This window comes from Microcaecilia unicolor, chromosome 10 (assembly GCF_901765095.1).
Source record: "Microcaecilia unicolor chromosome 10, aMicUni1.1, whole genome shotgun sequence".
NCBI lineage: Eukaryota > Metazoa > Chordata > Amphibia > Gymnophiona > Siphonopidae > Microcaecilia > Microcaecilia unicolor.
Genome location: NC_044040.1, coordinates 198,092,644 through 198,109,378, shown reverse-complemented (window position 1 = coordinate 198,109,378; position 16,735 = coordinate 198,092,644). Strand labels below are relative to the sequence as shown.

General features: G+C 45.4%; 1 protein-coding gene across 2 annotated transcripts in view; it reads right to left on the bottom strand.

The window, feature by feature from the left end:
* Positions 1-16,735, bottom strand: part of FNDC3B (fibronectin type III domain containing 3B) — a 549,281-nt gene that overhangs the window by 372,255 nt on the left and 160,291 nt on the right. For both annotated transcript variants that reach the window (XM_030216206.1, XM_030216207.1), the window contains exon 3: positions 7,033-7,108. In XM_030216206.1, the coding sequence (XP_030072066.1) occupies positions 7,033-7,108 (76 nt within the window). The remainder of the gene's footprint in view (positions 1-7,032; positions 7,109-16,735) is intronic.

The following is a 16,735-nucleotide window of genomic DNA, read 5'->3' as shown; positions in this document are numbered from 1 at the left end:
CTGGAGATGGGAAGGCGGTAGAACTAGAGGAGGGCACGATACGAGATTGAAGGGGGGCAGACTCAAGAAAAATGTCAGGAAGTATTTTTTCACGGAGAGAGTGGTGGATGCTTGGAATGCTCTCCCGCGGGACGTGGTGGAGAGGAAAACGGTAACGGAATTCAAACATGCGTGGGATAAACATAAAGGAATCCTGTTCCGAGGGAATGGATCCTCAGAAGCTTAGCTGAGATTAGGTGGCAGAGCCGGTGGTGGGAGGCGGGGCTGGTGGTTGGGAGGCGAGGATAGTACTGGGCAGACTTATACGGTCTGTCCCAGAGCCGGTGGTTGGGAGGCAGGGATAGTGCTGGGCAGACTTATATGGTCTGTGCCCTGAAAATGACAGATACAAATCAAGGTAAGGTACACACAAAATGTAGCACATATGAGTTTATCTTGTTGGGCAGACTGGATGGACCATGCAGGTCTTTTTCTGCCATCATCTACTATGTTACTATGTTTTAATTGAAACCTCATAGCCACCAGAAGTTACCGATTTCAACTTTCCATCATAACCCTTCTTCTTCGTAATATGTTCCAAATTTCTTATCATGGGGCCCATTTCCAGCTCTTTTCCTATAGGTGAGAGACACTGCTGCCTGGTATGTGAAAGCCCCATTTTGGTACATTACCGGAACTGGAATTAGCCGGCAGGATCTATGTGCCAACCACAATGAAACTGAGCCTTAGCAGCAGATCTATTGCTAAGTGAAAGGGCAGGAGAAAACCCCCCCCAAAAAAACGCGAAAAACCTCAGTGTGCAGGGGCTCTAATGAACTGAGGGCATTAAAGAAAAGGGGCAGAAACATAAGAATATTAAATGCAACGCAGAAAGCAATAATGAAGTGGAGGAGTGGCCTAGTAGTTAGAGTGGTGGACTTTGGTCCTGGGGAACTGGGTTCCATTCCCACTGCAGGCACAGGCAGCTCCTTGTGACTCTGGGCAAGTCACTTAACCCTCCATTGCCCCATGTAAGCCGCATTGAGCCTGCCATGAGTGGGAAAGCGCAGGGTACAAATGTAACAAAAATAAAATAGATACTCTTGGAGATTCTACATGGAATGTTGCTACTCTTGGAGATTCTACATGGAATGTTGCTACTATTGGAGATTCTACATGGAATGTTGCTATTCCACTACGTGCAGGACGTCAGACTCACAGAAACAGAAGCCTGCGCAGCCACATTGAGTGGCCTAGTGGTTAGAGTGGTGGACTTTGGTCCTGTGGAACTGGGTTCCATTCCCACTGCAGGCACAGGCAGCTCCTTGTGACTCTGGGCAAGTCACTTAACCCTCCATTGCCCCATGTACAAATAAGTACCTGTATATAATTTGTAAGCCGCATTGAACCTGCTATGAGTGGGAAAGCGCGGGGTACAAATGTAAGAAACAAAAAACAATAATCATTGTCGGCAAAACCACAAAACAGTCCCCACTTGAGACATCAGCAGGGGCTGATGTTTGGGCAGACAGAATCACTTAAAAAGCCCCAGTCCGGCTTTATGTTTTTAGCAGACATCTGAATAAACAGATTCACCAGCAGTTCACTGCAGCTTAGAAAGAAACCTCCTCATCTTCACAGACTGGGGGGAAAAAACACTATTTCAGAGAAGTTTTCATTGTTAGTATCAAGTCAGGGTTAGATCTCATAGGCTATCGGTTTACAGCAAAGCGAAAGATATTTCACTGACTGGCAAATCCACATCCAGAAAACACCTCTGTCTTGCTAGTGTGAAGCTGGTCTGCAACTTTTTTTTTTTTTGTACCCCGCGCTTTCCCACTCATGGCAGGCTCAATGCGGCTTACATGGGGCAATGGAGGGTTAAGTGACTTGCCCAGAGTCACAAGGAGCTGCCTGTGCCTGAAGTGGGAATTGAACTCAGTTCCCCAGGACCAAAGTCCACCACCCTAGGCCACTCCTAGGCCACTCCTAGGCCTAACCACTAGGCCACTCCTCCACTGTTGCTACTATTGGAGATTCTACATGGAATGTTGCTATTCCACTAGCAACATTCCATGTAGAAGTCGGCCCTTGCAGATCACCAATGTGGCCGCGCAGGCTTCTACATGGAATGTTGCTAGTGGAATAGCAACATTCCATGTAGAATCTCCAAGAGTAGCAACATTCCATTTAGAATCTCCAATAGTAGCAACATTCCATGTAGAATCTCCAATAGTATCTATTTTATTTTTGTTACATTTGTACCCCGCGCTTTCCCACTCATGGCAGGCTCAATGCGGCTTACATGGGGCAATGGAGGGTTAAGTGACTTGCCCAGAGTCACAAGGAGCTGCCTGTGCCTGCAGTGGGAATGGAACCCAGTTCCCCAGGACCAAAGTCCACCACTCTAACCACTAGGCCACTCCTCCACTCATGTGTTACCCACTTCTAGCTCATAGGCAAGGTGACTGAATGAAATCCATATTTTTGTACCTGGGTTCTGCATAGTGTAAAACAGACTAGGCACTGAAATATTCATTCTGTGACCAATATCACCAAGAAAATAAAATATTCACTGTCCAGCCAAAGCAAGTGTGTCCTGTGATGTCAGTTACAGAAAACACATTCTGAGCTTTAGCTTCCACTTTCTCTGTGCAGCATATTAGCCATCTTTTCAAATTATTGGGGGCGCTAAACCCAATGAAAATGACCTCTCCCAGGACCCTCAAGTCATGCACTGAGGGTGCAAGAATTAACCCGGAAAACACAGCAGCTAGATTTTACCATACAGAGCTGGCTTAATGGCAGCCAGGCTGCTTCAGGCTTTTCTCTTGCGATTACTTCGATGCCACCAGGTTCCCAAAGTGAAACTACAGCCTCGTAAGGCGATTATTCTTGATGCGCCATGGTTCTTAGTTTCAACGTCAGGCTGTGGCAATGGGGTCCCTACTATACAACCCAGGGGTCCTTTTACTAAGCTGCGGTAAAAAGTGGCCTGTGGTAATGTAGGCACATGATTTGGACACGCGCTGGTCCATTTTCTCAGCATACCTAGAAAAAAAGGCATTTTTTATTTTTGGTGCCGGAAAATGGATGTGCGGCAAATTTAAAATCAGCATGCGTCCATTTTCAGCCTGAGACCTTAACACCACACACTGACTTGGCAATGAGTGTCCAGCGCACGCCAACTGCCAATTACTGCCGGGTAAGCACCCCGCAGTAGAAAATATTTTCTATCGCATTTTTTTGGGAGCACTCCAAAATTGGAATTAGCGCCTGGGGCGTGTGGTAGCCAGGCGATAGTGTCAATTTGACACGTGTAGGTGCCCACGCGCCTTGGTAAAAGGGCCCCTGTGTTTCTTGGGTTCCCTGCATTTTGCAGGAAACAATTTTGAGCCGGGATAAGGAGGACTGCTTCCCCCAGGGGCGTAGCTAGATGGAGCCCCCGCAGATTTAGAGCTGGTCCCCGCTTTCACCCCCCCTCTGCCGCCAACCCTCCCCCGCCGCTGTCAGGTACCTTTGCTGGCGGGGGTCCCCAACCCTAGCCAGCCGAAGTCCACTTCAGCGCCAGTCTCCGGCACATTGCTGATCTCGATTCTGTTTCTGTGAATCCTGATGTCCTCATCAGGACTTGCAGAAACAGAATCCAGATCAGCAAACGCGCCGGACTCGGAGACCGGCGCTGAAGGGGACTTTGGCTGGCGGGGGTTGGGGACCCCCGCCAGCAAAGGTACCTAGCAGTGGCAGGTTGGCAGCTGCAGGGGGGGGTGTCGAAAGGGAAGGGGGAGGCGGCAGTGCTGGGGGAGGGATCAAAAGTGGTGGGGGGGGGGGAGGGCAGCGGTGCCAGGGGGGGCTAAAATGTGCCCTCTCACTTCGGGTTCTGGACCCCTCTCCCGCTGAAGTCTGGCTACACCCCTGGCTTCCCCGCTGTTATTTATACCCCATGCCAGGTATACTTCCGTGGCTTGTGAAACCCCTGACCACTAGTATTTACAGCGCTGTTCTAATTGACCACTAGTCATATATTATTCCTCAGACGCTCCATTACGCTCTCACTGCCCATCGGTTTCAAAGACTAGCACTTAATTAGTCTCAGAAAAAATTATCCTCAAAAAAGTCAACATACCAGATCTATCCTGATTTACTGTGGTTGTCACATTCTTCTAACAAGACTCTAGCAGTGCGCTGTATTATGTAACATTGATAATACAGACCGGCACTGTGGCGTGCCTCGCAGTCTCATACAATTTGTCAAGTGCAAGGATAACCTACACAATAACATATTACATCGTGACAGAAAAAGACAAGCAGGTTCATCCAGACTGCTCAGTTATTCCTGCTCATACCGCCAGCTGCAAGTCATGGGATATCGTACTTTATCCAGGGCAGTTTGTGTCAGTTTCTTCCACTTATGCCACCCTCGGCAGGGGGGGGGGGGGCAGCAAAGCATGCAAGATTCCCTTTTCAGATGAACCCAGCATCCCTCCTCTCCAATTTCCCCAAAACAGGTCCTGCAAATGCCACCAATTCCAACAGAGCAATCATCTGAACATCCGCCACCCTCCCCCCACCCCGACCCAGGTCCTCAGAGTCTCTCTGGATGGCCCCTCAACACTGACCCTGTAGACATAAGGCGCATGCATGAGCACGCATTTGTGCAAAATTGATTTCATGAGCATAAACCTACAAATTAATAAGAAATCGCTTAGGGGGGTTACAGAGGATGGGCAGACTGGATGGGTCATATGGCCTTTATCTGCCATCATGTTTCTAAGTCAATTTGTATGCATTAGAAAAAAAGTCCGCAAAAACAACAAAAAAAAAAGCAGGAAAAAGGCCATATAAAACAAATCTGAAATTCTGCCCTGTGCACATTCCAATAAGACGGGAGTAATCTGGCAGACAGCTCTGTGTTTCCACTATGACTTTAGTTATTACTGGGCTTGCAGCCTGCCAGACAAACCCAGCTGCTAATGAATTCAGGTACTGCAGCCTGCCAGTCAGATCCAGGTGTTAATGAATTCAGACAAACAGACCTAGCTAGTTGATCCAACTGAATGCCTGTACTTCCAGACCAGATGTAAACTAGGGGCTTTTTCTGCCTGCGGCTCAGGATAAAAGCATGCGCCATACTTTTTTCTCCAAGAATCTGGGCAGATATTTTCCATGGCAGTGTATTTTCCAGAGGCCCACTGCTTCATTTTGGGAAGTGAAGAAATGGGAATTCAACAGTTTTCCCCTACTTCCCTGAGCACTTCATCTGTCCTACCTAGGATAAGGTGACATGAGGCTTCACCTGTACCTACCTAGGAATGCCCTCCTCTCCCTCCACCACAACCAGCATAGCCACTGAAAGAGCACAGACCACGCTTCCCTCCATATCTCATCCCAAATAACACTTAAGCAGCAACAGCTGTCCTTTCTTCCCTCCCAGGGGCTGCCAGCGTTCACAGTATTGTCAGCCAGCCTGAGGAGCAGAAGCAGGCCTGGGCCCAGTGCCATAGCGAGGGCGGCTGACACCCGGGCGGTTCGCACGCTGCGCACCACCCCTCGGCACACGCACGCATGCACCCCCCCCCCCAAGCGCATTCTTACCAAAGGGGACGGGCAGGAGGGCCGCTCCGCCCCGAGTGCACGTCGCTGGGAGCTGCGTCGGCTCCGCTGGTTCCCTGCTCTCTCTGCCCTGGAACAGGAAGTAACTTGTTCCGGGGCAGAGAGAGCAGTGAACCAGCGGAGCCGACACCCCCCCAGCGGCGTGCACCCGGGGCAGACCACCCCCCCCCCCCTTTCTATGTCACTGCCTGGGCCATCGAGCCTGGGTCTTCTACATAGCCATGTCCAGCTGTACTGGTGAACCATCAATCCAGACAAAGTAAAAGAGGAGGAAAAGTCCCTCACGCAAACGTGAGCACGGAAGAACAAAATGAGGAGAACTCAAGGAGGATGTTCAATGAGTCTTTAATTCTGCCAAGTATGAAAACAACCCAACACGGCCGTGTTTCAGCACTAGGGCCTGCCTCAGGGGTCAATATATCTCTTGTACACTTGACAACAGGACTGTATAAGAGAAGAAAACAAGGTCCTCGCTGTGGAATCGCTGTACAGTCTTTGAGGAAAAAAGCCGCTGTGTTTGACCGCCGTTCAATCGGCAATCGTCAGTGATGTAATCCAACCCAATTTCAACATTTTAACGAAAATAAATCCACGATTCAGGTACTTCAGGCTAAATGAAGCGAATATTCAAAAGATCACATGCCAGTATTTTAAATTACTATAAGAGGTAAGAAAACAAAACTGTTTCTTCGTTTTTCTGATTTTGGTTTCATAGGGGGTCTTTTACTAAGGCGCGCTCACATTTTTAGCGCGCACTAAACGTTAGAGATGCCAATGTATTCCTATGGACCTCTCTAAAGTTTAGAGTGCGCCTGTTTTTAGCACACGCTAAAAATGTGAGTGCGCTTTAGTAAAAGAACCCCATAGCGAAGGTACACGCATGAAATCTACAATCAAATTCAGCATTCTAGAACACTAACTTCGATTCTGTAAAGGTTGCCAGAAATTGCACGTTCAAATTTAAGCATGGTGCCAATTTGTGCACACAACGTAACAAGATAATGAGCAAATTAGTGCCAGTAATTGGCATTTCAACAAGCAATTACTGGCACTAATTAGATTTAACTGGGTGTTACGTACATAAAGTTAGGTGCATGAGCCACGCCTAACATTTACACGTGGCACGGAAAGAGGACAGTCATGGGCATTTCGGGGCAGAACAGCGGTGTGGTTTTGAGCTGCACATGTAATTACAGAATAAGGGTGGCTCCACGCATAAATTTAGGTGCGGAAAACTGCCACACGCTTTTGTCGGTGCAAATGGTGGCGCCTAAATTTATGCACGACCGCAACACTTAAGTGTTATTCTATAAATTGTGCCAAACTTTAGGCGCAGGTTATAGAATAACGCTTAAGCAGGTTTTTTTAGGCCACATATATAGAAACTAGACATAAACGTACAGATGTTTAGCTGCAAATTCTTCATTTCATTCCCCTTACCTTGAATGCACTGAAGGGTCCCGTCCTCTGCCCTGATGGTGAAGGTTTCACCCGGATTAACTTGAACCAAAATGACCTGTCAAAATAACACATTCATGATGAACTGAAAAGGCTAAGGAGTAAAACTGGCAGGTTCTAACATCACTTTACATTTCAATATAAATCAATTCTGGAAATGTAAAATTACAGTAGCCCAATATTTTAAAGCACTTTTGTGATCTGCGGAATATCAATCATGTAAGTGCTTTTTGGGTGTTTGGGGTTTTTTTGTTTTGTTTTTAAACTCTGGAGCAATTATACAGATAAATTTGCTTATAAGTTACTATATAGCCAAAGTTAGCCATTTAAAATTAGAACAGGCTTAGGGGTAAGGGATTAAAGTTAAACCCATACCCAAGTGGTCAAACAGTGGGTATCTGGGGTATATTCAGGGTTCAATAGTCAAAAGGTTTAACCAGGCAGGAGAGACTCCTACCTGGTTAAACCCCATTGAGCAAGCCAGCCGCTAAAATTCAGAGGCACTGAACTGGGTACTACCATACTGGGTCAGACCAATGGTCCATCTAGCCCACTATCCTGTTTCCAACAGTAGCCAATCCAGGTCACAACTATCAAACATATAAACGGCGAGTGACCGACTCACTCGCAAATGCGCAGTAGAGACTTCCCTCTCTGTCCCGCCCCCACGTCAATACGTGATGACGGGGGTGGGACAGAGAGGGAAACTGCGCAACGTCGCCGAGGTCGCTACCACTCCCCCCCGCCCGAGGTCGCCGCTACCGCTCCCCCCACCCAGTGTTGCCGCCGCCAGTCCTCCACCCGGCCCACATTACGTCACACGAGGGTGGGACACAGGCAGAGAAGGAAGGCCGACAGCAGCTCAGCTGATCTCTCTGCCCTGCTGCGTTCCGGCGAATGGATGTAAGTTCAGTAGCGGAGAGAGGGCCTGGGCCGGGTGGAGGGCTGGCGGCAGCGGCGACTCCGGGGGTGGGGTGGGGGGAGCGGTGGTGACCACGCAGGGGGAGGCCAGCATTGACCTCCAAAAACCCCAATACCAGCCCGTTTTAATGGGCTCAACGGCTAGTGTGGCAGAAACCCAATTAGTAGCCATGTGCGTCTCAACAACAGACTATGGACTTTTCCTCCAGGAACGTGTCCAAAACTTTTTAAAACCCAGATACACTAACAGTTGTTAGCACATCCTCTGGCAACGAGTTCCAGAGGTAACCAGACATTCTTTAACCAGCTGGGGCCAGAGCCAGTTAGCAGCAATATTCAGTCTACTAACCAGGCGTAAAGTTAGGAGAGTAAAAAGACAGTCCTAACTTCATGCACCAAGTTAAGCAGGCACCAGTCTGAATATCGGCTAGTGCCCGATTAACTTCCCGGTCATATTAAATATCCAGGTTAGATCAGACCACAGCTGGAAGCAGCTTACAAGTGACTTACCTCTGAGGGCTGAATATCATCCTCTTAATGATCCCATTTATCCATTTACTGCTGCTGAATATATATATAAACACATATAAACACCCCAGACTACACCCTTCCTGTTTCAGACAACGTGAAAATTCTTGGTGTTACAACAGACCTCACGCTAGAGAGCCAAACGAAAAACACTACAAAGAAAATGTTTCATTCAATGTGGAAACTTAAACGAGTAAAACCCTTTCTTCCCGAGGGAAATATTCCGTAATCTGGTACAATCATGGTTCTAAGTCACCTAGACTATTGCAATGCAATCTACGCTGGATACAAAGAACAAATCTTGAAAAAACTCCAAACCGCCCAAAGCACCGCTGACAGACTCATATTCGGAAGAACGAAACATGATAGTGCTAAACCCTTACGAGAAAAACTACATCGGCTCCCAATCAAAGAGCGAATCGAGTTCAAGATCTGCACCCTAGTTCATAAAATTATTCATGAAGAGGCACCAGCCTACATGGCAGACATTACAGATGTCCCAACCAGGAACACAGAAAGATCAGCACGCTCTTACCTAAATCTTCACTTCCCAAGCTGTAAAGGACTAAAATATTTAAAAACTTATGCATCCAGCTTCTCTTACATAAGCACGCAATTATGGAATGCGCTTCCAAACGTAACGAAAGGAATGCATGACCTAACAAAGTTCCGGAAATCGTTAAAAACTTACCTGTTCACAAAGGCATACCAGAAAGAACCAACCTAAACTCCCGAACTCTACAAAACACTCGAAGCACCTACCAGAACTGGACAAAATCGAACTCTGTCTCCTTCTATCCTGATTACGTAAAATATTTTATCATCTATGAACATTAACACTAAACCACTCTGTACTATGTAAGCCACATTGAGCCTGTAAATAGGTGGGAAAATGTGGGATACAAGTCCAACAAATAATAATAATAATAATATATAACTTGAAAAGGTAACATCCTTTTAAAGGTATACAGTGGACCTGCTCCGAATTTTGGAGTTAAATGTTCCTTTAGTTTTTTCCCGAACATTATAACAGTTTCATATAAACACGCACTTAAAAAGGCCACAAGCAGATCTGTCAAACTGCAGATATGTGTTCAAAAGTGAAATAAATGTTTTATTTAAATGACAATATACAGCGACCTTTATAGAATTCACGTTTAGCACGGATCATCCCAGCCCCTATCTTTGGGCAATCTATATAGAATTCCCAGAAAATACTCAAGTACATCTCCAGAGGGTAAAGTATTTGTATTCTCATCATCATTAAAGCACATACTTTTAAGCGCACATCCCCAGATTAGGTAAACTTGAGCACAAAATCTCATGCTTAACGCACAAAATTGTGCAGGCAAGTTATAGAATAGAGCTTAATGTAGGGGGGGGGGGGGTCCTTTGACTAAGCTGCAATAAAGGGAGGCCTGCACTAGCCTCAGTGCATGCTTTTGACACGCTCTGAGGCTCCCTTTTACCGTAGCGGGTAAAAGACGGAATTTTTTCTGGAAAAGAAATCGCCATGCGGTAAGTGAACCACTTGCCACGTGGCCATTTCGGGGAGGGGAGGGGAGAGGGGGGAACACTTACCACCATCCATTGAGGTGGCGGTAAGGGCTCCCACGCTAAGACAGCGGTAACCTGGCAGCGCACCTCGCCACCTGATTACTGCCAGGTAAGCACCGGTGCTACAAAAATAGAAAATAATTTTGTAGCGCCAGAAATGGCACGAACCGGGGGGGTGGGAACTACTGCTGGGCTCTTGCAGGTAGCCTGGTGGTAGTTCCAGATTGGCACCAACCAGGGGCGTAGCCAGACTTCAGTGGGAGGGGGGTCCAAAGCCTGAGGTGAGGGGCACATTTTATCCCCCCCCCCCCCCGGCGCCGCCAACCCCGCAGCCGCCACCAACTTTGCTCCCCCTGCCGACGACCCTCTTGACACCCCCCCCTCCTGCCGCCAACCCGCCATCACCTACCTTTGCTGGCGGGGAACCCCAACCTCCGCCAGCCGAGGTCCTTCTTCTTCCCGCAAAAGGCTTGCTTCTGTTTCTGACGCCCTGCACGTTGTACATGCAGGACGTCAGAAACAACAGCAAGCCTTTTGCGAGAAGAAGAGGACCTTGGCTAGCGGGGGTTAGGGTCCCCCCCCCAGCAAAGGCAGGCGACGGCGGGTTGGGGGGGGGGGTCGAGAGGGTCATCGGCAAGGGGGTCCAGGGCCAAATCTACGGAGGCCCAGCCCCCCCCCCCAGGCCCCATGTAGCTACGTCACTGGCGCTAACCCTTTAGTAAAAGGGCTCTGTAATTATTATTTAGGCACTAGGTACCAATAATGGGCCTTAAGTGCCACTCATTTGCAGTTATGCACTTAAATGCACTTAGGAGCTATTCTCAAAAATTAACTCCTAAGTTCAGTAGCACGTAACTGCAAAGGGGGCAGACACACACAAGGGTCTGTTGCGTGCCTTGCAGTTGCGTGCATAGGTTATAGAATAATAGCACTAAGCGAGCGACATTTAGGTGCACTCATTCACACCAGCCATTTGGCAGACATAAGTGCTCACGCCTAAAGTTGAGCTTAAGAACGCTAATGTATGCTAGCGTTCTAGAACAGCAATTATACGCACCTAGCGCCCCAATTACTGGCACTTTCCTGTACTATACAATTTGTGTGAACGTGTGCCTCATTTGATTTTCATTAACTTCGGCTCTTAATATGCAAATTTATGTTAATGAACTTTAGTACATGAACCCCTTAAGATACCCATTTTCTAATCTGTGAATCAAAATGAATAAGTTCAAGATATCTTTTTCACTGGCATCTCACTGGCATCCCATCAGTTCTCATGTGCCTGTCAAGTACACAGAGCAGTACCCAGAGTTCCTCAGGGGCTTAAGAGCTAAGTCTATAGAGTGGGTATTAACTTTTATGCACCAATTAGAATAATCTTAAAGCCGATGGCTAAACTTTAACCTTTGAGCACCAGTTCAATAATAATCACTTCAATGACAATACTGGAGTTGAAAAAAATATATAGCATAGAGTAACTTATCAAAAAGCTCAGCAGTGCTACTCAATGAGTATGACTAATCTCATCAAGATTTAGACACCATCATCGCCATTGGCCTTTTCCGTGTTCAAAATGTCTAATATTTTTGTAATTTTATCATTTTTATACCCACTCTAATCAGACTAAAGAAATGAACTTGTTGAAAATGAAGAAGACCAATGACGATGACGGTGTCTAAATCTTGATGAGATTAGTCATACTCATTGAGTAGCACTGCTGAGGTCTTTGATTAGTTATTCTATGTTATATATTTTTCCATCTCCAGTTTTGTCACTGAAGCCAATTAAAATAAAGACACATAAGTATGTAAATACCAACACCAGCTTGGAGAAGAGACAGCTGAGGGGAGATATGATAGAGGTCTATAAAATGAGTGGAATGAAATGGGTGGATGTGAATTGCTTGTTTACTCTTTCCAAAAATACTAGGACTAGGGAGCTTGTAATGAAGCTACTAAGTAGTAAATGTTTCTTCACTTAGGGCCGGATTCTACATAAAATGCGGCAAGTAGCATTAATTAAACTGTATGCGCGGTCAATTTACGCACACTACTCAACTGAGTAATGAACCAATCATTGATAATTGGCCAATAACCAATTATCATCACTAACTGGCAGTGATTGGAGTCTACACGTGCTTCTTTTTACACATATTCTAAAAAGAGGCATGCGTAAATTACAACGCGGCATAGCTGAAAAGGGGGTGCAGCCATTGAAGGAGCATGGGTGTACTGGAAGCATTACTCAAATTTACATGTTGTTATGAAATTCGGGGGGACACGCCTACATTTAGGTGCGGGTATTTATACCAGGTTTTCGGTGGCGTAAACGGCCGTGCCTTCATGTAGACACATGTTCCCCGTTCCTATGATCTATTTTATACACCGCACCTAACTTTTGGCATGTTTTATAGAATATCGCTAGGTGCTACTTTAGACACCATTTACACAATCTGGCCCTAAATGTTTAATTAAACTCTGGAATTCATTGCCAGAGAATGTGGTAAAAGCGGTTAGCTTAGCAGGGTTTAAAAAAGGCTTGGATAATTTCCTAAAAGAAAAGGCCATAAGCCAATATTAAGACGGGCTTAGGAATATCCACTGCTTATGTCTAGAACACGCAGAACATAATCTGTTTGGGAACAGGATACTGGGCTTGACCGACCTTTGGTCTGTCCCAGTATGACAACGCTTATGTTCTTATAAGAGTGTGCGCAAGCAGCATAGCGTGTAATTGTAACAGGGGTGTTTACATGGGAGGCATGTGAAAGGAGCATGGGCAGTGCTACCAAGTTACGCATGCCCTTGCTGCATTTAAGCACCCACAGTTGTGTCAGGCCTACAGCTGGTGTATCTGCAGGTACATATATGTAAGTTATGCCGCTACCAGTCACACTAGTATTCTATCACGAAATGTGGACGCCCAAACGCCGTTACAGAACAGACTTTCACTGCATAGCATTGGGGCATTTAAAAGCGGGTGTCCAGTTAAGAATTATCTCATTAATGTAGAACCAGAGGTCAGACGAGGAGGAGGAAGCCCTAAACTTACCCAGCAACCTGACAGCTGAAATCTGTTTTGCCCTCCTGGGATTGTACCATGCACCTCCACCAGTCGCTTCAACTCAGCTGACTTTCTTAGTTGTTTAGGTAGCAATCACTTATATATAACTTCTAAAGGGCCATTCAGAACAAAATGGCCTGCATTTTAAACAGCTTAAGGACAACTTCATGTAAAATAATTACTGTATAGTGTGTGAGAGATTTTAAAACACAGTAATTAGGCTGAAACCTTCCGCCTTGTTTGCATTTCTGTAAACATAAATTGTTAGGTATACGATAACAAAGGACAATATGGATACCATCATTTTAGGGACGCAACAATATTTTCAGAAAACTTAGATTATAGGTCATTTGAAGCAACATATATTGACCACAATAAATGGTTCTCTAAAAACTAAAAGTACAGACAACCTCCCTCTGCAAAATCAAGCTTTAAAAGCTGTACATTCATTTCCTTTTCCCTCTGCACATGAAACAGAACAGGGACCACGCCAGCAATTGCCAAAGTAAACATGCAACGCATATTAGAGGAGACTGGGCACAGAGACGAGAGCAGTCTGTCCTAAAGCTACCCCTCGGCTCCACCCTGGCGCATATTTTTCACGGTTATTTCTGGACAAGTCATGCACTAGATCTTGTAACATAAAATGGTCACTTCAGTTCTGCCGTTAACCCTTCTGACCCCCTTCCAGTGCATCAATGAACGGAATCACAGGTAAGAAATCCTTCAAGCTGGAAGTGTAAATGCCATAAGATTCTGAGATTATGCAGAGAGGTGTGGTAGCTGTGTTAGTCCACTCTTAAAGGTTATCAGTAGAAATCAAACAAAATAAAACATGGAAAAGAAAATAAGATGATACCTTTTTTATTGGACATAACTTAATACATTTCTTGATTAGTTTTCGAAGGTTGCCCTTCTTCGTCAGATCGGAAATAAGCAAATGTGCTAGCTGACAGTGTATATAAGTGAAAACATTCAAGCATTACTATGACAGTCTGACAGGGTGGGAGGATGGGGGTGGGTAGGAGGTATGCATGGGGACATCAAAGCATATCATTGATATTCTAACAGGGTGGGTGTGGATAGGTGAGGGGTGGGGTGATCAACAGAGACATACAGCTTTATGGTTTATAATGAGTTAGAAAATCCAGATCCTTATTAAGTCCTGTTTGTTGGGTGTCAAAATATTCAATCATTCTTATTTCAATTATGCAGAAATGAACATGTTTTTCCTCCCATCATTGTGCCTTGCTTACTATAGGTCAAGTAAATGAAATCCCTGCTGTTTTATATCTGACAGGATAAACATACATGTAACAGCAAAAAGTCACATTTATCTTAATCCGTTGAGGCAGGGAATTACACTAACAAAGCATAGCACTCAACTCCATAGCTTCTCTTGGCAAACTGATTTCAACATATTAGAGCTAAAGCAACATGTGCTTAAGAGAAGCAACACTGCAGCATCTCATTTCCTTTCACCCTTGTTCGCCCGCTTACCATCATGCTGTAGGAATTCATTGAGGAGAGCAGCAGCCTCGGCCGGGATGAGAGCTCAAAGTTGCGCCGAGGCCTTAAGCCTTCCAAACCCAACAGGTGCACAGGGCCTGACCAGCACCATGTTTCAGCAAGGTGAATGGAGAGAGAGCGCTTTAGCTTTCCAGTTGTCTGGCATGAAAAACAGCTTCATCCCAGGCTCTGATTTCCTGCCGTAATCCTGCTTCGAGTTGCCGTGGAAACCAGACCACAATCAAGCAAAGTCAACCTCAGGCATCAACTCGGCTTGAGCATCTTACCGGTCCAGCCTCGTTCAGCAGCAAACACAAAAAAAGGTTTAGCATCTTACGTGTGTACCGAGTTCACCCACGAGAAGTCTGCAAGATGTCTTCAGAGAAGGTCAGTTTGTTTGCAGGCTGGGGGGGGGCGAGGGGGGGAGGCTATGGCTGCCACAGTGCTCCAGCTGTAAATGTAATGGTGGTTTTCAACAAAAAATAGAGGCTTGATGATTCTTCCCTGACAACCGTCATGAATGAGCCAGCAACAAGCCTTGCATCACCCTGGAGGATGAGTCAAACACTGGCGGCCTTCTGTGATACTTAACCCTTTTCACCATCCAGGCCCTTTCCTTTCTCTCATAAAGCAGAAAGGCTTGCTAAAAAGTTCCTTTATATAGACAGCACACATCACAATTAGAACAATTAGATTTTTATCTATATTCTATTTACTACTCTCCTTAACTGCCTAACGGCTGAAAGAAATTTCCTCTACATGAAGAAACCAGTTATTTTTGCTGATGCTTCTTGTCATGGCTTTCAAGAGATTCTGTGAGGGAGGGGGCGGGGAGGAAGGAAGGAAGGATATTGCACATTTTGACTCAGCACATTAAGTTTACTCAAGGAGCTATTTCAGTCACGGAGAAGAAAAATGACAAAGCATAGGGCTGCATGGGTGATGGGCAGCACCTCTCTCTCATTTTCAGCCAGTTACTTTCTCCCTATGAATTTTAAAAATGAGAATACACACCCCCTTCCAAACACATCATGCGCTTTTGGAGGAAAAAGCAGATAGACTCTGGGCTCTTATGCATGCCCCAACTGTTGGCATCACCATAGAGCTTGAGGAAGTCATCAAAAACATCTGTTCATGATAAGTACATAAGTATTGCCATATTGGGAAAGACCAAAGGTCCATCAAGCCCAGCATCCTGTTTCCAACAGTGGCCAATCCAGGTCACAAATACCTGGCAGAAACTCAAATAGTAGCAACATTCCATGTAGAACCCCAAAGAGTAGCAACATTCCATTCAGATTCTCAAATAGTAGCAACATTCCATATAGAACCCCAAAGATTAGCAAGATTCCATTCAGAATCTCAAATAGTAGCATAAGTACATAAGTATTGCCATACTGGGACAGACCACAGGTCCATCAAGCCCAGCATCCTGTTTCCAACAGTGGCCAATCCAGGTCACAAATACCTGGCAAGATCCAAAAAAGTACAGAACATTTTATGCTGCTTATCCCAGAAATAAACAGTGGATTTTCCCCAAGTCACCTGCTCTGAAGTTGGTGTATATATCTGCTAAGATACAGGCTCTGCAGATTGTTCAGAATGCAGCAGCTCATTGTGGGAACGAAGAGATTTTTTTAAAATTTTTTATTTATACTTTATTCATTTATCATTTATGCAAAGAACATAAATACATCTTAAGAGAAAAAGAAAACATTTACATGAAAATGGGGCATAATTCCGTCAATAAGGAAAAAAAAATTAAAAATCTCTAAATTTTTAGTCCACTAATATCGATCCAAGATCCAGGAAATATCAAATAAAATACAATAAAGTAAATTAATAGATAATCAAGTAGACAGAGCCAGAGGGAACGCAGCTGGGCTTCACGCTAGCCATCAGGAACTACTGCAATACTTCTTTAGAGGTAATAAAATCTGATAACGTCTCTGGTTCAAAGAAAATGTAATTAACAGAATTCAAAGAAATGTAACATTTACAGGGGAACCTTAACATAAAGGTCCCGCCAATAAGTAATACTCTTTCTTTTAACAACAAAAATTTCTTTCTTTTTCTTTGAGTTTCTCGAGCAAAATCAGGAAACACT